Source organism: Eschrichtius robustus, chromosome 1, assembly GCF_028021215.1.
Source record: "Eschrichtius robustus isolate mEscRob2 chromosome 1, mEscRob2.pri, whole genome shotgun sequence".
Classification (NCBI taxonomy): domain Eukaryota; kingdom Metazoa; phylum Chordata; class Mammalia; order Artiodactyla; family Eschrichtiidae; genus Eschrichtius; species Eschrichtius robustus.
In genome coordinates this window covers 162,368,497-162,392,594 of record NC_090824.1, presented here as the reverse complement: position 1 = coordinate 162,392,594, position 24,098 = coordinate 162,368,497, and the positions used below count along the sequence as shown (strand labels likewise).

Genomic DNA, 24,098 nt, shown 5'->3' with positions numbered 1-24,098 from the left:
GAAGCAAAAGCAGCGCTTAGAGGGGAATTTGTACCTGTAAAAAGCTGTATTAAAAAAGAAGTCTGGGGAATTCCCTGGCAGTCCAGTGGTAAGGACTCCGTGCTTCCATTGCAGGGGGCACGGGTTCGATCCCTAGCCAGGGAACTAAGATCCCACAAGCCATGCAGCGTGGTCAAAAACAAAAACAAATAAAACAACAAAGAAGCCTGGAACCCTCCTACACTGTTGTTGGGAATGTAAATTGGTACATTTACATTGGTACATAAACCACTATGGGGAACAGTATGGAGGTTCCTTTAAAAACTAAAAATAGAACTACCATATGATCCAGCAATCCCACTCCTGGGCATATATATCTGGAGAAAGCCATAATTCGAAAAGATACACGCACCCCAATGTTCACTGCAGCACTATTTACAATAGCCAAGACATGGAAGCAACCTAAATGTTCATTGGCAGAGGAAAGGATAAAGAAGACATGGTACATATATACAATGGAATATTAGCCACAAAAAAGAACGAAATAATGCAATTTGCAGCAACATGGATGGACCTAGAGATTATCATACTAAGTGAAGTAAGTCAGAGAAAGACAAATATGATGTAACTTATATGTGGAATCTAAAAAAATGATCAAATGAACTCATTTACAAGACAGACACAGACTCACAGGCTTTGAAAACAAACTTATGGTTACCAAAGGGGAAAGGTGGTGGTAATTAGGAATTGGGAATTAACATATACACACTACTATATATAAAACAGATAATCCACAAGCTTCTACTGTAGAGCACAAGGAACTCTATTCCATATTCTAAAATAACCTATATGGGAAAAGAGTCTGAAAAAGAATGGATATATGATAATGTGTAACTGAATCACTTTGCTGTACACCTGAAACTAACACAACATTGTAAATCAACTATACTCCAATATAAAATAAAAATTAAAAAAAAAGAACAGTGGTGATAAACTGTTCAATGAGTGATGTAAAAAAAAAAAAGCATGTATTTTTAAAAATCAATAACAAAACCTTAATCTTAAAAAACTGAAAAAGATCAAACTAACACCAAAGCAAGTAGAGGGAAGGAAAAAATAAAGATTACACAGGAAGTAAACGAAATCAAGAATAGAAAAACAATAGAAAAATCAATGAAACCAAAAGTTGGTTCTTTGAAAAGATCTTTAAGTTAACAAACCTTTAAATAGATTGACCAAGAAAAAATACAGAACACTCAAACAACTATGAAAGAGAGAATAAAACTACCAACCTTACAGAAATAAAAAAGGACTATTAGGTAATACTACAAACAACTGTATAGCAGCAGATTAGAAAACCTAGATGAAATGGACAAATTTCTAGAAAGACACAAACTACTGAAAACAGACTAAGCAATAGAAAATCTGAATAAACCTATAACAAGTAAAAAAATGAAATTGTTATCAAAAAACTTCCAAAAAATACCCAGGACTAGATGGCTACACTGCTGAATTCTACCTAACATTTAAAAAGAATTGGGGGGTACTTCCCTGGTGGTACAATGGTTAAGAATCTGCCTGTCAATGCAGGGGACACGGGTTCGAGCCCTGGTCTGGGAAGATCCCACATGCCGCGGAGCAACTAAGCCCGTGTGCCACAACTGCTGAGCCTGCGCTCTAGACCCCGCAAGCCACAACTACTGAGCCCACATGCCACAACTACTGAAGCCTGTGTGCCTAGAGCCCATGCTCCGCAACAAGAGAAGCCACCACAATGAGAAGCCCATGCACCGCAATGAAGAGTAGCCCCTGCTCGCTGCAACTAGAGAAAGCTCGCATGCAGCAACGAAGACCCAATGCAGCCCTAAATAAATAAATAAATAAATTTATTAAAAAAAAAAAAAAAATTGGGACTTCCCTGGTGGTCCAGTGGCTAAGACTCCATGCTCCCAATGCAGGGGGCCTGGGTTTGAACCCAGTTTCCTGGTCAGGGAACTAGATCCCAGATGCTGCAACTAAGAGTTTGCATGCCGCAACTAAAGATCCCGCGCACCACAACGAAGACCCAATGCAGCCATAAATAAATAAATAAATAAATAAATAAATAAATAAATAAATAAAAATGGATATCATCAAAATTAAAAATATTTTTTGTATCAAAGAACACTATCAAGAAAGTGAAAAGAAAACCCAACAGGTTGGGGAAAAAATATTTGCAAATTGTATATCTGATAAGGGACTGGTATCTAGAATATATAAAGAACTCTTACAACTCAATAGTAAAAAGACAAACAACCTAATTTAAAAATGGGCAAAGATTTCTCCAAAGAAGATATACAAATGGCCAGCGAGCACATGAAAAGAAGCTCAACAACATTAGTTATCATGGAAATGCAACTCATAACCACAATGACACACCACTTTACACCCACTAGGATGAGTAGAATCAAAGAGGGACAATGGAAGGTGGTGGCAAGGATGTGGAGAAATTAGAACCCTCATACACTGTTAGTGGGAATATAAAATGGTATAGCCACTTTGGAAAACAGTTTGGTAATTGCTTACAAAGTTAAACATAGAGTTACCATATGACCCAGCAATTTCATTTCTAGGCATATGCCTGAGAATTAAAAATGTGTCTACACACAATCTTATATATGAATGTTTACAGCAGCATCACTCACAATAGCCAAAAGCAGAAACAACTTAAATATCCACCAATTGATGAACGGATAAGTAAAATGTAGTTTATCCATACAATGGTATATTATTGTCAATAAAAAGAAATGAAGTACTGAGACGTACTACACCATGTATAAACCTTGAAAACATTATGCTAAAGTAAAAAAAGCCAGTTACAAAGACCACATAATATGATTCCTCTTAAAAGAAATATCCATAAGAAATCTATAAAAACAGAAAGTAGACTGGTGGTTGCCTACAGCTGGGAAGACTGGGAGAAATGGAGAGTGACTACTAATGGGTAGGTACAGGGCTTCTTTCTGGAGTGATGAAAATGTTCTGGAATGTGTCATGATGGTTGCACAACTCTGTGAATATATTGAAAACCACTAAAAGTTGATTTTATGATACATGAATGGTCTCAATTATAAAAAAAAGCAAAAAACAAACCAACACACCAAAAGACTAGAAAATTGCTAGTCACTATCTTTCGTTTTTGTTTAATTGGTTTTATAAAATAGATGTTTGTCTGTTGTCTGTAGGGGTAACTAGAAAGGGAGGAATGAGAAAGACCAGGATTAATTCTTCATCTAAACTTGGAGGGAGAGACCCCAAGTGGAAAATTAACTGATGGTAACCAAAGAGGAGAGGAAAACATGAGATTAATGAGCTTCTGCAATAAAGAGTCTGGAGACTGGTTTGGGTCCAAGAATCCCCTTCTCTTGGTTACCCTAAAATGTAGTACCTTTGGTCCTCTTGAAGTTGTCAAGTTTATACTCTAGACCTTCCACAGCTGACACAGAATGGCTTCTAGGCAACCCCCGCTTTACAGATCTCTTTGAAGGAGAAATCATTTTCTGGTTGAAGAGATTTCTTCGAACTTTGGTCACTTCTGAAAGCATTAAGAAAAAAAGAAAGTCAAATATTATCATTAATAAAAGCCACATGTGGGAAAAGAAAGATATCCAAAACAGAGAATCTGCTTGAGGAAACTATTTTACAGGCTGACTGCTATATTCACATTTACTAATAGGATTTCTTTAAATAGTACACTCACATGGTATATCAAAACTATTTACAGGACTTCCCTGGTGGCGCAGTGGTTAAGATTCCACGGTCCCAACGCAGGGGGCCTGCCTGGGTTTGATCCCTGGCCAGGGAACTAGATCCCACGTGCATGCTGCAACTAAGGAGCCCACCTGCCACAACTAAAGGAGCCCACGTGCTGCAAATAAGACCTGGTGCAACCAAATAAATAAATAAATATTAAAAAAAAAAATTTAAAAAATTAAAAAAAAACTACTTAAATTTATAAATTTAATTTAAACCCAACCTTTCAGGAATACAAGGAAGGCCCACATCACTTAAATTAGAAGTTTTATTCACTGTAAAATGGACATAATCCTTAAGTAAGAGGTTGGATAATGTAAATCATAGTCCTTTTAATATATCCCAGTGTTACGATATTTTTCTCACATTGGAACTTTTTGCTGCTTTGTATTCAGCGTCAAGCAGAGAAACTGTTCTTTTCAACCCCAGAGATTTCATTTTTCTTCTTTTGAGTATTTTACTAATTTGCTGGGATACAGTAGTCCCTCCCTATTCGCAGTTTCACTTTCCACATTTTCAGTTACCTGCAGTCAACCGCAGTCCGAAAATATCAAATGAAAAATCCCAGAAATACATAAGTCATAAGTTTTAAAGTTGTGTGTCTTTCTGAGTAGTGTGATAAAATCTCATGTCATCCTGCTCTGTCCCACCCAAAACATGAATCATTCCTTTGTCCAGCATATCCCACCCGTTAGGCACTTAGTAGCCAGCTGGGTTATCAGAGCGACTGTAGCAGTATAGCAGTGCTATATTCAAGTAACCCTTATTTTACTTAAATACTTCTTGTGTCCCAAAGCACAAAAGTAGTGATGCTGGCAACTTGGGATATGCTGAAAAGAAGTCATAAAGTGCTTCCTATAAATAAAAAGTTTCTCAACTTAAGGGAAAAATAAAATTGTATGCTAAGGTTGCTACGATCTATGGTAAGAGTGAATTGTCTATCTGTGAAACTGTGAAGGAAAAATTCATGCTAGTTTTGCTGTCACAACTCAAACTGCAAAAATTATGGCTACAACGCATGAAAGTACTTAGTTAAGATGGAAAAGGCATTAAATTTGTACAACAAGATATTTTGAGAGAGACCACATTCATGTAACTTTTATTACAGCGTATTGTTATAATTGTTCTATTGTATTATGGTATTGTTAATTCTTACCACGCCTAATTTATAAATTAAACTTTATCATAGGTATGTATGTATAGGAAAAAACATAGTATAGGGTTCGGTACTATCTGAAGTTTCAGGTATCTGAGGGTATTGGAACATAACCCCTGTGGATAAGGGGGGGACTACTATATTTTAAATCCTCTTCCTAACTCCAAAGCATGAGAGTTGTAACCATCTAGACTCAAAGTTAGGAAAAATAGCTGAAGAGTCAGGAAATACTTGACAAAGCTAGCAGGCTAGCATTTTAATCTTAAGCAAGATGGCCTGGTGGAGGCTACTCAAAAATTCACCGGGACTTCCCTGGTGGTGCGGTGGTTGGGAATCCGCCTGCCAGTGCAGGGAACGCGGGTTCGAGCCCTGGTCTGGGGGGATCCCACCGCGGAGCGGCTGGGCCCGTGTGCCACAGCTGCTGAGCCTGTGCTCTGGAGCCCGTGGGCCACAACTGCTGAGCCCACGTGCCTGGAGCCCGTGCTCTGCAGCAGGAGGGGCCGCCACGGTGAGAGGCCCGCGCACCACAACGAAGACCCAACGCAGCCAAAAATAAAAATAAACAAATAAATTTATTAAAAAAAAAAAATTCACCAAGAGTAAAAAAATTCTAAGAGCAAGTCACTTAAATAAAAACCAAATAAACCAGGATCCACAAACTGGGAGAAGCCTTTTTTACCCATTAATGACATAAACATTAAGGACACCAATAATGCACACCAAGTTTCAAAAAAATGTTTCTCTATCTCCATTATAAAAGCCTCTGTTACCTGCCTTAGGCTGTCTATGAAACTGATTTACGGCCTGACAGCCAAATTTGATCTTTTATTTTCCATTTTTCCCAAGTTTTGGAGAAGTTTAATATCTATAGAAAATTTCAATGTAGAATCATGGTGACTTCCGCGGTGGCGCAGTGGATAAGACTCCACGCTCCCAATGCAGGGGGCCCGGGTTTGATGCCTCGTCAGGGAACTAGATCCCACATGCATGTTGCGACTAAGAGTTTGCATGCCACAACTAAGAAGCTAGCGAGCCGCAACTAAGACCCAGTGCAACCAAATAAATAAATATTAAAAAAAACCAAAACCAAAAAAACACACATAGAATTTTCACTAAAATTCACCAACTGTCAACATTTGTTTTCTCCCTCCATCTCTCTCTCTACGTTTGTACAACTGCCCATCCCAGAATGCTGGAGAGTGAGTTGCAGACATCACAACTCTTCAGTTTCCTGTATTTCAGCATGTATCTCCAAAGAACAAGGGCATATATATCTAATCCATCTTCGAATTTCTCTCATCGTCTCAGTAATCCCGTTATAGCTTTTTACCCTAAATTTAAGACCCAAGCAGGGATCATGTAGTGCACTTATATCACACTTAAATTCCTTTCATCTAAACCAGCTCCACTGCCTCTTTTCTTTTTCAGCTTTCATGTTAATGGCATTAAAAAAATATTTTAGGGCTTCCCTGGTGGCACAGTGGTTAAGAATACACCTGCCAATGCAGGGGACACGGGTTCGAGCCCTGGTCTGGGAAGATCTCACATGCCACGGAGCAACTAAGCCCGTGTGCCACAACTACCGAGCCTGCGTGCCTAGAGCCCGTGCTCTGCAACAAGAAAAGCCACTGCCATGAGAAGCCCGCGCACCGCAACGAAGAGTAGCCCCCGCTTGCCACAACTAGAGAAAGCCCACACACAGCAATGAAGACCCAATGCAGCAAAAAATAAATAAACAAAAAATAAATAAATTAAAAAAAAAATTTTAGACCAGTTATTTTACAAAATGCAGTATTTTGAGACCATGTGAACATCCTACTCCTCTAGCACACAGTATATGGACATATTTCATAAACCAACAATTACACAAAACTATAATTTTTAACTATATGCAACTGCTTAAATATATGTAATCAAAATAAAACTGTCACTGAGTACAACAAGGAAACAAAGTATACCTTGTACCGTGTCTTTCACTGGGAGTGGAGGCTGCTGAAGAGTAGGGTGAGAATTCTCCTGAAAGATGAGAAAATCCAATAAGAAAATTTAAATAGGAATTCATTTAAAAGAATAAAAATTCCACAAGAAACCCTTTGATCCTTGCAATTCCACTTGTAGGAATCTGTAACAGAAATAGTTGTAAAATGCACAAAAATAGGGCCTGGAAATATACACAACAAACTGTCATCAGCGATTACTTCTGAGGAATGGATGGTGAAGAGGCACTAACATTTAACTTTATATAATTTCAATTTTTAAACGATGTTTCTGTATATCTTTTGTAACTAAATCATCAGGGAAACCCCATAATATTAGAGGATGGCTATACTCTTAGGAACGTCTCTGTATAAAACTGCTATTTGGGGACTTCCCTGGTGGTCCAGTGGCTAAGACTCCGCGCTTCCACTGCAGGGAGTGCTGGTTCGATCCCTGGTCAGGGAACTAAGAACCCACATGCCGTGTGGCGCGGCAGAAAAAAATAATACCCACCTGCTATTTATTTGCTATTATAGTAGAGGATTCAAGTGCCTAAACTCAAATGGCATCTAAACAAGAGAATTGTTTTCAAAGATTTTGTTGCTGTTTTTTCAATTATGCCACTGTAATCATTAAAGAATAAACAGCCAAATAGCAGAAACTTAACAAATGATATTCTTTTTTAACCAAAATCAAATCCTGATCTCAGTAAATCTGGTCTTAAAGAAGTTAACTTTCTAGGCCAATCTGAAACAAAAGTTTTCCAAAAGGAGTGCTAGAAAGGACTGCTAATCGTTTAAAATCTAGTGAGAGAGGTGGTCTGATACCTTTTAGACTTCATACTCTCTGAACAAAATCTCCAAGATATCTAAAATTTGCATCTTATTCACTCATACGTATTAAGGTATTAAGGTATTAAGAAAATGAACACCACTAACTCTTCAAAAGAAACCCCACCTCCAGTACTAAAGCACAGCTATAAATCTCTAGAAACAAACCACTATTGTAATGATTAATGCTTCTAAAGCTAGTTCTCCTAGAATTTTAACTCTTCTCATAATTCATGCAGTTCAAAGTTTCAATGCATTTTTTTGTCTCTCTCCTTCTCTTAGTAAGACATTAATTCTACTTAGTAAATAGACTCCAGCTGGATTTCTTTTTCTGCAACCAACAAGTCCTAACATCTACTGCCACAGAAAAATAATTACCACCTGGCTTCATGAGTTTTTTTGTTTGCTTTTGTAACTTGCTATTGACGTAAAAAATACTTACTGAAAAGTACTTTCTGGTACACAAAGTCCTATTATGATTGTACATTATTTTTCAATGGCTTCTTTTGCTTATGTTATTATTTCATGAGTTTTCTTAACTACATTAAAGACTTTGAATTAACTTATTCATTCCTAACTTTTACTATCTTTTTCCCCTTAATATTACCTCTGTCACACTTCTGGGAAAAATGATTAATCTTTAATAAACTTATATTTCTTTATTCCTTAGATTACAGTTGTAGACACATTCATAAAAATACCTAATTTTATTTCTGTATCCTCCAATGCTCATTTCTTAAAAGTAAAGACACCATGTGTTTCATTCTTATTTATTGTATGAACTCATGCCCAAAGTGATACCACTTTCTATCTCCTGGAAATGACTTACATTTTTCGTAGTTCTCTTGGATACCTTGGGAATTTCAATTTGTCGCAGATTTTGTGAAACCTCTGCAATGCTTTTATGTCTTATTGCATTTTTCCTTTTAAAAATAGAAAGAAACAGTCAATATACACTGAATACAGGTTACAGCTAGTTAGATGAGAATGGAACTAAAGTTTAAAATAAAACACTTTAATAAAAGTCGGTTATTTTGAGGTTGGCCTGAACTTACAGTAAAACAAGTCAATCCCAGAATTTCTAAAAGTAACAACTATAAATTTAACTAGTTATGAACAACGAAGAGCATCATGGAAAATATACAAAGTAAGCTGAAACCCTAAGCTTATCTCATGGAAGGCTCCTAGTTCTTGGAGACCCTGTGTGGAGAGTCAAGAGGGGTCTGTGACTACACAATACAAGACTATATGTTCCCCAGATAATATAAAGTGTCAGATGCTCCTTGTTAAGAACTCTAATAATTGGCTTCTTTGATTCGGACATAAGGGCAACTACTAATTCAATAAATTATAGACAAAGACAACTGGACTATGGCTTAAACATACCCTATACCAGAACTATAACAGTGCAAGTAATTCCTTTAATTCCTTGAGCTCCTACCTTCTCTTCTTAGCTGATCTGGTACGAAGCTCCTCCAGTTGGTCAGATTCTGTGCCACCCGACACTGACCTATGAGCATTTGACATAAGAGGCACAGAAAGGGGTGATTTGCTCTCTTGCGTCATGGAGTCATCACCGAAAAAATCTGTAGGAAGGACACGAGCCAGCTTCTGAGGAATCAGAAATCCTAGGTTGTCGTAAAGATTTCCAAGTATCTTTGGGATTGAATCAATATACCTGTGGAATAGATTGATTAAGTATGGAACAGTCAGTCACCATTCCACCCTCTCTACTCCTTTCCTCACCCAGCATGAGAAATAGTCCTTACAATTCTACAATTCTGAGACAATACCTATATAAGTTCTTGGTAAAATTATTTTAAATTTAAATTAGTAGTCATCAAACTTACAATTCCAAAATTTCTTCCAGAAACTTTGCTAGGTATGCTGAATCTTCAGTTAAATACACCATGCGCAGCATATCTGTCACCTGAAGATTTTAGAAAATTACCACATGGTCTCTGCAGGAAGCTGAATGCATCTACAGCACATCCCCAGTGGCACTAAGCAGTATACTTGCCTCCTCCACTACTTGCTCCATTTCATCTATATGTTCATATACTGAAGGGCACTGCCGACACATCTCCAAATGAAGAAATACCTGGAGCTGGCACCTTGAGAGAAGAAAAAAGCTTGGTTTTATCTGCTTTGAGTGTCACTTAACTGAAATGAAAGTTCCTTCCTTATGCAGAGATCTGTTTACATAAGAAACAACAACCAAAAAGAAGAGCCATTGCTTTCTAAATAGCAATATGGTTATTAGGTAAACAGGTGTTGCAAACTGAACATTAGAACATTACAGAGAATCAGCTACAAAAGCCTCTTCAAGCAATTGGCAATCTATTTTAAACTGATATATACTCAGCCATTAAAAAGAAAAATGAAATAATTCAATTTGCAGCAATAGGAATGGACCTAGAGATTATCATACTAAGTGAAGTAAGTCAGAAAGAGAAAAACATACATCACTTATATGTGGAATCTGAAATATGACACAAATGAACTTACCTATGAAACAGAAACAGGCTCACAAACATAGAAAACAAACTTATGGTTACCAAAGGGCTAAGGGCGTGGGGGAGGGATAAATTAGGAGTTTGGGACTAGCAGATACAAACTATATTATATATGAAATAGATAAACAATGACATTGTAAAGCAACTATATACTCCGATAAAAATCTTTAAAAAAAGATAAACAAACAAGGTCCTAGTGTGTAGCACAGGGAATTATATTCAATATCCTATAATAAACCATAATGGAAAAGAATTTTTTAAAAATGAAATATTAAATTGATACAAGTAAATCTTGGGAGCTCTGTTTTGGAGTAATGGTTTAAAAAAAAAAGGGGGACTTCCCTGTTGGTCCAGTGGAAAAGAATCCGCCTTACAATGCAAGAGACGCGGGTTCAATCCCTAGTCAGGGAACTAAGATCCCACATGCCGTGGGGCAACTAAGCCCACACGCCACAGCTACTGAGCTCGTGCACCTCAATTAGAGAGCCCACGTGCTCTGGAACCCGCGCACCACAACTAGAAGGAAGCCCACGCACCGCAAGGAAGAGCCCGCATGCCACAACTAAGACCCGATGCAGCCAAAAATTTAAAAAAATTTTAAAATCATAATAAATAAATCTTTAAAAAAAATTAAAAAGGAAGTTAATTACTCTCTGACTTTATCTTCTTTATCCAGTTTTCCTACATTCTGTCGAAGACTTTTGCTAGTTTTCAAGAGGTTGTTTCTTACTTGATGTAGGCAGTTCATCTGAAAATACAAAATTACATAGGAGAATATTAATATTAATGCTTATCATTATTTCTAATTTCTTCACAGCTGACTAATGCCCTAAGAAGGGAAGTACATCCTCTTTCTTTCATTTGAATGAAAAATAGTGTAATATTCTTTTATATTTTTTAAAAGAACATGTAGAAAAGTATTTGAGAGCAAGTGGGCACGGATACAGCAAGCCTGCAGATTTGAACTTTCATAAAAGGAAGATTCCATAAAGTAGTGATTGAGAAGTCTAAGCAAGATGAATCAACATTTTAAAGAAATGTTCCAGGTGACTCTAAAGTGCAGCCAGGGTTAAGAACCACTGGCTTAATTCATGCAGCTAACATGCAACTTAGATGAGGACAGAGCTTTCACTGGAAGGGAAGTACATGTAATTACTCCCACCTGGCCCGTTTCCTTGATTTCTGCCTTCTCAGTGGACCATGTCCATCTTCCAAGACCTAGAACTGTGCTCACCCCCTCACTCATCATTTTTGAAATGTGCACTGCATAACAGATATTTTCCAAGACATATGAGCCAGACCCACCAACAAGCAACTAACATTGTTATGACAAACAACAATATCCGGATTCCCTTACTTCTAATTCCTTGGTGCCTTTGGACTTTAGGAATGCTTTAATGTTTGAGATCATGTTCCGAGCACATGAATACAACACGATTTCTCCTGTGGCCACAGTCTTTCGGTAATTTTCATGTATGTAAGATAGTAGCTCCTCCTCAGTTTTAAAATCTGTGGGAAAAAAAGTCAAATTGATCATCAGACCCAGCTGAAGTCATTGTATTGTTTAAGCCAGTGGTTACCAACTGGGAGTTTTGCTGCCCAGGGGACATCTGGCTATGTCTGGGTGGCAGTGACTGGTGGGGAGAGGGAGGGTACTACTGGCATCTAATGGGGTGGAGGCCAGGGAGGCTGTTAAACATCTTATAGTTCACAGAGGATTATCTGGTCCAAAATGTCAAAAATGCTGAGGTTGAAAAGTTCAGAGATAGTGATTAATTTTAAGGGTTTGCAAATCACGTGTACATGTTATAAATTTAAGGATAACCAGTAATGGAGAAGAAATAAACTATACAACCTCCAAACTTAGCAGAAAGGAAAAAGATGCATAAAGAAAACTTGATTAATCCCATAGCCTGGTAGAAAGGAAAAAAACAATTGAAAGCACAAAATAAGACACTAAAATACACCCTAGCTTATCAGTAATCATAATAATTATAAATATTTATCTTACGAATACACTGGTTAAATAAAAGGTAGAAACTGTCAGACTGGGTTAAAAAAAAAAATTATGCTGTTTACAAAAGACATACCCAAAACACATGACAAAGAAACATTGGAAATAAAGGAATAGAGGTATAATCACAAGGAAAACATAAATGATTTTGTATGGACCTAAAAAGAAAGCCTCAAAATATATGATGCAAAAATTGGCAGAACTGCAAGGAAATTTAGACAGACCTACATGGTGGAAGACTATAATACAATCATCTCAGTTATAGATTCTTTTAAGTAGAAAAAAATTAATAAGAATTTTGAATATTCAAATATTAAGATGAATATGTATGGAACCAAGTACCCCAAAATTAGAGAATACACATTATTTTCAAGTACACATGGAATATTAACAAAACAATCACATATTAGGCCATAGAGTTTCAACAAATATTAAAGATTCAATATCTTACAGAACACATTGTGCACAGTCCAAAAAAATTAAAAGCTAATTACAAAAATAAAACACTCCCTTCTATTACTGATGTCAGAAAATATTTAGATGTATTGATGAAAACAGAATACAGCAAACTTATATAATGCAGCTAAATTTATACCTAAAGGAAAATTTATAGACAAATTATTTTTAAAGAAAAATTCAAAACCAAATTAGCTAAGGGTCCAACATAAGAAATAACACAAAAGAGTAAATCCAAATAATAAAGAAGGCAATAATAAAGATAAAAACAGAAATGAATTAAGTAGGAAAAAAAGAAATGAGAGAGCAACAAAAACAAAGATGATTCGAGAAAATAAAGCAGAAATTCAAAATACTATTAAGAGATAAGGTTTAAGTTCAATTTTTCCATAAACATATCGTTATTCCTGCACCATCTTTTGAAGATTATCCTTGTCCTGTTGAATTGTTGGGGGCACTACTGTCAAATATCAATTTACCACAGCTGTGCAGGTCTATTTCTGGAAAGGATCTAGTCCAGAAATTATGCTAATGCCACATTGTCTTGCATTACTGTTAATTCTGCTCTCCCATCCGCATTCTGGTATACCATACTAGCTCATCGAAGATGTGCTATCTCACTCAAACTGATTATCATCTATGATCCAGTATTCCACAGGAAAAAAAAAAATGTTTAAAGAAGCAGAAAACTTTCATTCCAGAATTTTCAAAAGAACTCAAAGGTGACATCAGGTAATTATTGCCCAAAGTTCATAAGCTATTGTCACAATCACCCCACAGTACTGGCACTGTCAGTGTAAGCTAAGAATGTATCCTGAGAATGAGAAACATACTGTAATTCAATCAATTTTTAAAGAAGAAAAAATGGGAAAATAAAAGCTACTGGACTGAATTCTTCTGCCTGACTTTGAAAGACCTCAATCATCTAACCCTAGATTATTCACGAACCTTTTCCCTTCTCTTTATTCACAAATGTATAAAACTTCTTTAACCACTTAACTTCTTTAACCACTTAAAGGGCCAAGACACAGCCCTTCTTTGTGACTTTGCTTATGCTAATCCTCCATCTAGCACACACTTCTTTTACCTTTCTGCCTTCTAAACTCTGCTCATTCTTCAAAGTCTAACCTGGGCTCCACTGGCTCCGTAAAAGCCTTCTCAGCCTGTTCTGCTCAAGACTGGACTTTCCCTTTCTTGACTCCTAGTATGTCTTTACTTCCAAAATGAACAAGTATTTTCTGTTACAGTCTCTTGGCTCTCTTATGTATTCATTTTACCAATTCGTTGTGTATATGTATGTGTGTGTGTGTGTATATATATGTTCATTATTACTCTTTGTAGCTGGATCATAAATCTAAGGAGAGGAAATTATCTTATTATTTACTGTACTCCCCATAACACACTTGTGGACATACAGTAGATAGCCAATAAATGTTCATTAAGCGAGGGATATGATTAAAACTTAAAAATATGAGAGTACAGAAGAGTAAACATGAATTTAGATACCAAAATGCAATGGAACTGACGAATACCTTTAGGTTTAGAACTTCTCAGTGTCCTTCCTTTGTTTTCCAATTTATCTGCTGTTCTTCCATTGGCTATCTTTTGGATCCCTTTCTCCCCAGCTGTGTCTGGACTGCCATCTGGATGTAACTTCTGAGCCTTTACATTCAGTCTTGCAACATTCAGCATCTTCAAGGAACGGCACATGGTATTCATCTTCTGCCTCACTGGAGTACGAGGGAAACCTCCTACCAAAATGACATCGTGGGAAGAAAAGTAAAATAACTTTTACTTCTGTGGAATCAAGAACTACTTTAATTCAGATGAAATATTCTGTGAAGGAATATTGAAATGAAGTATATCCATTCAGAATGATCTGAATTAGGTAGTTCTTTCATCTCTTTCTACCTACAACACAGAAAGAGAGCTCTTTTTTTAACTGAAGTTTAAGAACTAAATATCTCAAGGTGGTTAGATGATTTTTACATCTAATGCCAAACAGACAACAGACAAATGCCGAACAGACTCATTTTGGTGTTACCCAGTAGTCACAGAGTTGTGATGAAACTCTTTTGAAAGGCAATTAAGCAGTCTGCATCCAGAGCTCCCTTTTCCATGAATAACTTGTTCATGGAAACTTATACTAAGGAAATCACTCAAAGGTAAATCATATGCATGATGTACACTATAGTATTATTTATAATGGTAAAAACTGAAAACAATCTACATGTTCAACAACATAAGAAATTTGCAAATTTTGTTAAGCAATGAGGTAACTAAAAAAGCAGAGTAGCAGATGAACAAGTATTTATAAGCAGCACACAAAGTTGTATTTAAATTTCTATTATAACTAAAAACAAAAATGGTTTAATTCATTAAGAAGGTAGGATTGTGGGAGATTTTTAAAGTCACTACTGTACTAATGTAATTATTTTCAAATATGAAATATAAGAACTTGTCCTTTATTCAGTTACCATTTCAACTTCATTTTAAGGAATATCAATCTTTTAAAATATACAGTGTCAAAAAAGACTGTAAGAAACAGCCTTTCTATGTGCTTACGCTTCCTTTTGCTGTCTTCCTGATTGGACACAGTGTATTCTTCACGAGACTTTCTCTGGTAGAGCTCAGAGAGGCAACGTGTCAATTCACTTTCAGTTTTGGAAGGCTCTTCCTTATTAGATGAGGCAGCCTGTAGTAACCTGTGAATAAGTCAAGATGTCTAGTACAAAGTTGAAATTCTGATTTTCCAAAATGCTTTAAAAACAAAGCAACAGCAATATCCATTATCCTTTTAAAAGCTAGTCAAAAGATGTCTCCACAAGATGCCTTCAAAGTATTTTTTCTCAGGAGGGAAAATGTCCCTCTTCTCATTTATGATTTGTATAAATTCAGGGGCAGAAGCTACCTGTTCACAAAACCATTAATGTATTAACACATACAGTATTGACTTTTATTAATAAGATTCTTCATGTCCTAGGGTACATATCTAATTATGGCAACTATTTCACTCACTTCTGGGCTTCCATAATTTTTACCCAGTTTCCATACATTAAAGTACAAGATGATGTAATACAGTGTAGTGAGTATCAGAATAACTTTTAAATAATTATTTCACACTCTAGTAAACTAATTTGGGATAGATGAGCAGGAAAAGAAACAGGGCAGGGGAGATGATTAGTTATTAACTGCTTTCCCGCCTAGAGCTAAATATCAGTCACTAAGGAAATAATGAAAATAGCACAACTTTCAAAATGTATTATTTCCATTTCATTATCTTCCATTATCTGATATCATCTGACTTAAAAGTAGGAGAAAGTTATGGTGCCATTAGTTGAATTAGTTCATACAAGCAGCAGGTCTGAAGCAGCCTAATTCTCTTAAGTGTGCTGGTATTTCCTTGAGCAGTGAGGAGGGTTGCTTTTTCCCCCCATTAATTTACTGTATCTGCTTCAGATTTTTTTTTAAATGAAATTAAGCATCATGGACACAGAGAAAGCCTCACCCAATTTCTTCCCATCCCTTCCTCCCAGAGGTATTCCTAGATTTGTGTGTACCTTATTTACAGAGACATACATATGTAACAAAACGAATAAAATGCTGTTTCATATGTTGTAAATCTTATGAAAATGGTATCATACAACACCATCCTTTGGCAATTTTGTTTGCACTCAACATATTTTTCACGTGTTGCTCTGGTTTATTCCGTTTTACTAATCTATGTATAATAGTCTATTGTATAATGATACTGTAATTTATTTATCCATTTCCCTGCTGAGAGTCTGCTAGTTCTTTCCACTGGAAATGAACATTCTAGCACAGCTCTCCTTGTGTTTGTGCAAAAATTTCTTCAGTGCAGACACCTAGAAGTAGAATTGCTGAGTGTCAGAGTATGTGAAGTTTCTGCTTTACTAGGAACATTGTTCTCTAAAATGGTAACCATTTTACACTTCTACCATCTAAAATGTGCTCATTTCCCCACATGCTAATTTTTGACAATCTAATAGGTATAAAATAGAACCTGGTGGGTTTTTCCATGTTGTGGTTTTAATTTCCACTTGCCTACGCTGAGTATCTTTCCAAATTACTGCTCTGTTGGATTTCCTCATCTGAATTGCTTGGTCACAATTTTTTAAAAAATTTATTTATTTATTTTTGGCTGCGTTGGGTCTCTGTTGCTGCGCACGGGCTTCCTCTAGTTTCGGGGAGCGGGGGCTACTCTTCGTTGCGGTGCGCAGGCTTCTCATTGCGGTGGCTTCTCTTGTTGCAGAGCATGGGCTCTAGGCGCGCAGGCTTCATTAGTTGTGGCTCGTGGGCTCTAGAGCGCAGGCTCAGCAGTTATGGCACATGGGCTTAGGTGCTCCGCGGCATGTGGAATCTTCCTGGACTAGGGATCAAACCCGCGTCCCCTGCATTGGCAGGTGGATTCTTAACCACTGCGCCACCAGGGAAACCCCGCTTGTTCACATTCTTTGCCCGATTTTCTATTGGATTTCTTATTTTTAGGAGATCTGTACTAATTTGGATACTAATCCTTTGCTGGTTATATGGATTACAGCTACCTGAGTCTATGACTAGTCATCATATAAACATTTTAAAATTCATTATAGTCATATATGTTCCTTCATGGTTTGAATTTTTTAGGTCTTATTTGAGAAATCCACCCTTAGCCTAATCTTCTCTCGTGTTTCTCCTTCTTACAATTTTAAAGTTTTTACTTTTCACGTTTGGTTTTTCAGTTTATTTGGAATTTATCATTATGTATGCTGTGAAGTAGAAATCTAATTTTTTATCTTTTCTCTTCTGGATAGCCAATCATCAACACCACCATTTACTGAATAGTCTATTCTTTCCCTGCTGCTTCTACTCCACTGGTCTATCTGTTGATCCTTGCACCGATACCACACTATGTTATTTACTAGAGCTTTATGGTAAATTTTGCTATCTCATATGGGAAGGTGCACCTGTTATGCTCTTAGCCTTTTTGAGCTATACCATGTCCATGAATCAGAAGACTCATTATTATAAGATGTCAGTTCTTCCCAAGTGGACCTATAAGCTCAATACACACTCAATCAAAAATCCTAGCAGGCTTTTTTTGGGTGTGTGGAAACAGGCTGATTCTAAAATTTACATGGAAATGCAAAGGGTCTAAAATAGCCAAAGCAATTCTGAGAAAAAAAAAGAACAAAGTTGAGAGGACACAGACTACCTGATTTCACTACTTAAGATAATGTGGTATTAACATAATTTCTGGACTAGACTCTTTCCAGAAATAGACCTGCACATTGGTGGTCAACTGATTTTGACAAAGGTGCCACAGTGATTGAGAAAAAGATTGTCTTAACAAATGGAGTTGGAACAACGGGTATCTTTATGGAAAAAATAAACCTCAACTTCACTTCTTAATATTTTGAATTTCTGCCATATCTTTTATATTTCCAATATTATTTATGACTGCTCATACAAGTAGCTCAATCTTGCTATAGATTATTTTATTTGGCTTCTCAAAGAATCATCTTTTGTTTCTCTTGATTTCTATTTGATTTATTATTTTTATTACTGCCTTCTTTTTTTAATTTTTGGGTTTACTCTCTTGTATTATTTCGTGTGTTGGTCTTAGCTAATTGGTTTTTAATTTTTCTCTTCAAAAGATACTAAAAATTTTCCTTTAAGTATTAATTTAGCTGCATTATTCAAGTTTGCTATTTTCCTTTTTTATTGAAATTTAATACTAAATATTTTCTGACATCTATGAGTGTATTTTGTTTTTGTAATTAACTTTTTCTAAATTTTTAGTTCTGATAAAATACACAACATAAATTTATCATCTTAATCGCTCTTAAGTACATAGTTCAGTGGTATTAAGTATATTCATAATACCATCATCTCCATCCATCTCCAGAATTCACCTTGTAAAACTGAAACTCTATACCCATTAAACAATATTCTCCATTTGTAATTAGTTTTTAATATTATTGGACTATACTCAGAAAAGGTGGTCTGTTAAAAACAACAACAACGGGCTTCCCTGGTGGCGCAGTGGTTGAGAATCTGCCTGCCAATGCAGGGGACACGGGTTCGAGCCCTGGTCTGCGAAGATCCCACATGCCGCGGAGCAACTAGGCCCGTGAGCCACAATTACTGAGCCTGCGCGTCTGGAGCCTGTGCTACCACAACAAGAGAGACCGCGATAGTGAGAGGCCTGCGCACCGCGATGAAGAGTGGCCCCCACTTGCCACAACTAGAGAAAGCCCTCGCACAGAAACGAAGACCCAACATAGCCATAAATAAATTAATTAATTAATAAAACAACAACAACAACAACAACAACAAACTCACATGCAGATAACTGAGAGCTGACTTCAATAATCAATACCCAGAGAAAAAAATAAGTTTTACCAAAATGACTCCATCAAATTTGAACTGGCACCACTAAAGTTAGAGCAGGGAAACCACTTCTCCACAACAGCGGAATTCCAGGGAGCTGTGCGGCCAAGCTCCTGCTGGGCCCATTCTGGAGTAGGCGGAGCTACAGAAACAAAGGAGCAGAGATGGGAGAGGAAAAGAGGCATTAGAAGCAAAGCAGAGAATTCCAAGCACTTGCTCCTCCCTTGGACTGACTGCATTCTTCCAAAGGACATACAAAGCAGCATCGTTAACAATGTTCCTTCAGCTGCACCCCCAATCCCAACAGGCCTATGTTGTCTATGAAAAATTTGCAAACACGGGCTTCCTCACTGTTCCTCCAACACACCAGACACACAAACCTTGGCACTTACTGTTGCTTCTACAATGTTGTCTCCCTATCACTTCCTTCAAAGCCTTTGCTCAGATATCACTTTTTTAACAAGGCCTGTTTAAAATTACAACCCTCCTATCCTTTAACACTCCCCATTCCTTTTTCTCTGCTTTATAACTATAGCACTTAACTCTTTCAAACATACTATATAATTTCCTTATTTAATTTATTGTCTTGTCTCCCCTGACTAGATAAGCTTCTTAAGAACAGAGACCTTTGTCTATTTCGTTCTCTGATGTACTCCCAGCCCCTGGAACAGAGCCTGCCATACAGCAGGCACTCAATAAATCTACTGAGTAAATATGAATGGAAGAAATATCAAATTGATTACATTTATATCTACCTAGCATAAATAAGGTTTGTATATCAGTAACAGTGCAACAAAGTGGAAGGAAGACAGAATCATAACAGTTTTACATGCAGTCTTTATTAAACATATTAAAAACCAGGTTTCCTCTTATACCTTCGATTTCAAACTGGTTTCACAGAGCCTTTGGCCTCCTCAGAAGTGCTTCAGGATTTCTATAAATAATGATTTAAACTGCCAGAAATATTGTAGCCTACTTTTATCTGTTTTATAACAGATATTGGGCCCTACTAAGAGCACACTGAAAAAAAGTTATGCTGCTAGAAAAGATGGTAAACCACTAACCTAGAGTATGGTAGTTATTGGTTCAGAAGCTTACCTGAGGTAGCAGGATCTTCAAGTGAATTGTGAATCTGATTCAATACACCATCCACAACCTCAGGAAAAAGGGAAGCTAAATCCTGGGGGCTCTCTGCCACAACTGTTTGGAGAAAATGTCTTTGAAATTCAGTCTCCTTGGTGTGGAACACACTGAGAATTGTAGCACTGGCAGAGAAGGGGGAAATAACTCCAGTGATGGGGGGCCAGCCTTCACCAGGGTCCACACTGGTAACCTACATACGAAGATCTAATTAGTTGGGAATATTGTTGACATATGTCTAAAAAGGCATGTAGTTTAGTAAGAGACAGAATGATAGTTTCATCCAATGATTAATATAAAAGAGAAAACTGGAAAAGACAGACTTCACGGATATTAGTGCTAGAATTGAACTTACTGATCATCTAATCCTAATCCCTCAATTTACAGATAAGAAAAACCTAAGGTTATTAGGAATATTTACTAAGCACTTACTATGTACTTATTATAACTCACTGGATTCTCATAACCACTCTGAAGTAAAAATGATTATTATTGGAACTTCCCTGGCGGTCCAGTGGTTAAGACTCTGTGCTTCCACTGCAGGGGGCATGGGTTTGATCCCTGGTTGGGGAACTAAGATCCTGCATGCCATGAGGCACAGCAAAAAAAAAAAAAAAAAAAAAAAAAAAAAAAGATTATTATCCCCATTTTATAGAGGAGGAATTGAGGTTGAGGAATAAGCAACCTGTTTGTCACCCAGTTAATAAGAGGCAGAAGCCAAGAGTATATGAATTTTAAACCCATGCTCTTAACCAGGAATCAATTCTACCACTTAAGGGGATTTATTCAGATCACATGGTGGGCAGCAGAGCTGAGATCTAATCCAGGTCACCTGACTCCCTGACTCCAGTGCTCTGTCAGAGCACACAACTCTTAGAACAACGTCTGTCCAAATGACTACCCAGTTTTCTCTGAAATGTTTTACAGTGGAATCCAGAAGATAGAAGCTTTCTGAGGTTACAAAAGCAAAAGACAAGTAAGGTAAGGAATTACTGGTAGTTAAAAAATTAGCATCACCTTTATATCAAATCTGGATATGTATGTATTCCTTTTCAGAAGACATTACTAAATTTATATCAAATCTGGGTATGTATGTATTCCTTTTCAGAAGACATTACTAAATTTGTGTAACTACTGGACACTAGTATATCTAATTTTACAATGTAGGGTTTTTTAAAAAAATGAAACATATTTATTATGTAAAAGTAATAAATACATAATGCAACGTTTAAAAAATAATGAGAAACCACCCATCACTTCACTGCCCTAATATATATAATATATAATCATTCCATCTGGCCCACTGCCTCTTCCCTATGTGAATATAATTTGGTTTAATTGGATTCAATGTACATGCAATTTTTATAAGCTGTTTCTTCACTAATGAGCATTGTCACAATGCTATAATACTTGCAAAAATATCATCTGTTTCCCTGAGACTGTATTATGTAGGGCACTCCTTGGCATTTCATAAATGCACTTATTTCACTTTACCAGTGTGTTATTAGACTAGAATAACTTGCCACATGGAAGATACCTACCAGATGTAACTCTTCAGCAGTCAGCCTGTTTACCAACTGCTGAAATAACATCCTTTGAGTTGATTTGTTACCCTCTGGAGTTTGTAGCATCCAGCGATCAGTGCCCAAAGTGCAGCTTGCTGGGAGGGACCACTGGGTCACTGTGCCTTTTAGAAAAATTCTGACTGGTTTCTGAAAATGTCTCTGATGCATGGCCAAGGGCTCTAGAGTAACTGTCCATGTTTCTTGAATCTCTTTGCCTGTTTGAAATAAAGAATATTGAAATTCTAATATAAGAAATAGCTTCTAATAAGAGATTTAATAGTAAGATAAAAAAATTAGATTGCCAGCTGAGGTACTAGTATTGTCACTTAGTTCACACTTCAACCCTCATTCTACTGCTATCATAGTAAGTTCATTCAGTTCTATAGGAAAAGCTGTATATGACTGGAATTACAATGGTGTGACTTGATTTCAGAACTTCTCAGTAATTATCACTTAGAAATAAGTATTCAAGCAATAAACACACACACACAAAACCCACTGCTTCTTAAATCCATAAAATACAGTACATCCTATCTTACGAGTTTAAATTCTAAAGACCATGTAAGACAAAACTGCTTTCCATGAAGAGAGGTGAGGTTCCCTTAACATCTTTCTTTCACTACCAAGCAGTGTTTCCCCAGCTTTAGTAAAATCCTGGCTGAAAGTTTCAAAACTACTCTTGAAATTTCCTTAAATTGTCCATAGTGTATAATATAGTTTTATGTACATATCTCTATATGGTATTATTTATGTGACTACATAATGATTCAGAAATTAGATTCACTATATAGCAAATCATACGATAAAGCAAATTTATGAAGATTCCAACGTGCTGGCTCTTCCTGGTACCAGGCACTATTTTCTGCTTCAATTGACTAATTTGTTATTTCTTCTCTTAGTCAATCACTGATTTTCTATGATCTTCAATTTATCAATCTCTTTTATGAAGCAGTGAAACCTTACTACCCATTTGCTTGGGCACCTGAGCAATATTATCCTTCTTTGCAAAAAGTTGGGAAACTCTTTAAAAACATTCACTTGTCCTTTTTACATGGGCTTACAGTTGTACCAAACTTCAGTCGTTTCCTGTGGTATCTCTGATTTTGCTTAGACATCTTTCAATGACAAGCGTTAATGGAGTGCCTAGGCCGCTGGAAATTCTAAATTCTAAAGAATTCATGGGCCTGCCTTGCAGAAATGAATGAAACCCAGATCAACCACCCCATCACCACTCCTCCCCTGCCCCCAAGTATTATTTGCTTACCTTCAACAGGGAAAAATAATGTTCCTTCCACCCGTGGAAATGAGGCTTCATACTCAGGAGAATTATAGAGCAAACAGTTTAAAGTAGAATCAGTTGGCAGAGTTGAAATCCATGAAGAGAGGTGAGGTTCCCTTGACAGCTTTCTTTCACTACCAAGCAGTGTTTCCCCAGCTTTAGTAAAATCCTGGCTGAAAGTTTCAAATGGCAAGACAGTGCCTCCTACATGGTGGAGCAGTTCACATACTGTCCAGTACCCAAGGTGGTCCGGAGATTCCCACAACTAAAATAAAAATTACAAAGAATCTTGGGTTATTGTAAGTTAGGCATTCATAAAGCTAAGGGAAATCAGGAGAAAGTAAAGTTGATATGTACATGAAAGGATCAAATTACACAATTAATGTATTTGTTGAACCAAACACAAATAATGGTCAGCATCCCATTACTTGAATAACTGCTATATAATATGCCTTCAAGAAAGCACCTATTTAGTGAAAATAGCACTTCAATTCTATCTTCTGTCAAGGAACAGAAGTGATGCAACTCACGAGGGATAAATCATAAAACGTTAGAAGGAATGCAAAGTCATTACACATTAATAAAAAAAATCATGTCCTCCACAACACAACAGCGGCCAAGTGTCACAGGAGAGAGGCAGGAGCACCTCCCTTAGAGGGTGATCACCACTGACTCACCCACCCTGCCGGCACCCACGGGTCTGTGTGGAGACCAAACAGGTCTTCTCAGTTCTATCTTCAGTGTTTTCACTAAAGTCTGGACTCTTAACTGCAGCTTACAGAGTCTGTGCTCTGCCTCCAATCTTTCCTCCTTTGTTTTAAGAAGTATTCTTCGAAACTACATAAACGATCATGCTACTTCTGTAAAATCTCTGAAGGGCTTCCCGCTGCCCTACAGTATAGCCATAAAGCCCTTTACAGCCCAGCTCTAAACAATATTTCCAAACACATTATCCTTCCCTCACCCATCCCTACCTTCCAGGCACACTGAACCATTTGCTG

The 24,098-nt window shown here is 36.9% G+C and overlaps 1 protein-coding gene across 3 annotated transcripts in view; it reads right to left on the bottom strand.

Moving 5' to 3' along the window:
* TICRR (TOPBP1 interacting checkpoint and replication regulator) overlaps nucleotides 1-24,098 on the bottom strand; it is a 43,370-nt gene that overhangs the window by 14,595 nt on the left and 4,677 nt on the right. For all 3 annotated transcript variants that reach the window (XM_068557546.1, XM_068557554.1, XM_068557561.1), the window contains exons 2-15: nucleotides 23,083-23,362; nucleotides 21,795-22,033; nucleotides 20,212-20,446; nucleotides 19,126-19,255; nucleotides 15,286-15,425; nucleotides 14,253-14,471; nucleotides 11,608-11,759; nucleotides 10,901-10,998; nucleotides 9,755-9,848; nucleotides 9,585-9,664; nucleotides 9,176-9,412; nucleotides 8,564-8,657; nucleotides 6,886-6,943; nucleotides 3,407-3,553 (exon numbers count right to left, since the gene is read on the bottom strand). In XM_068557546.1, the coding sequence (XP_068413647.1) occupies nucleotides 3,407-3,553; nucleotides 6,886-6,943; nucleotides 8,564-8,657; nucleotides 9,176-9,412; nucleotides 9,585-9,664; nucleotides 9,755-9,848; nucleotides 10,901-10,998; nucleotides 11,608-11,759; nucleotides 14,253-14,471; nucleotides 15,286-15,425; nucleotides 19,126-19,255; nucleotides 20,212-20,446; nucleotides 21,795-22,033; nucleotides 23,083-23,362 (2,203 nt within the window). The remainder of the gene's footprint in view (nucleotides 1-3,406; nucleotides 3,554-6,885; nucleotides 6,944-8,563; nucleotides 8,658-9,175; nucleotides 9,413-9,584; nucleotides 9,665-9,754; nucleotides 9,849-10,900; nucleotides 10,999-11,607; nucleotides 11,760-14,252; nucleotides 14,472-15,285; nucleotides 15,426-19,125; nucleotides 19,256-20,211; nucleotides 20,447-21,794; nucleotides 22,034-23,082; nucleotides 23,363-24,098) is intronic.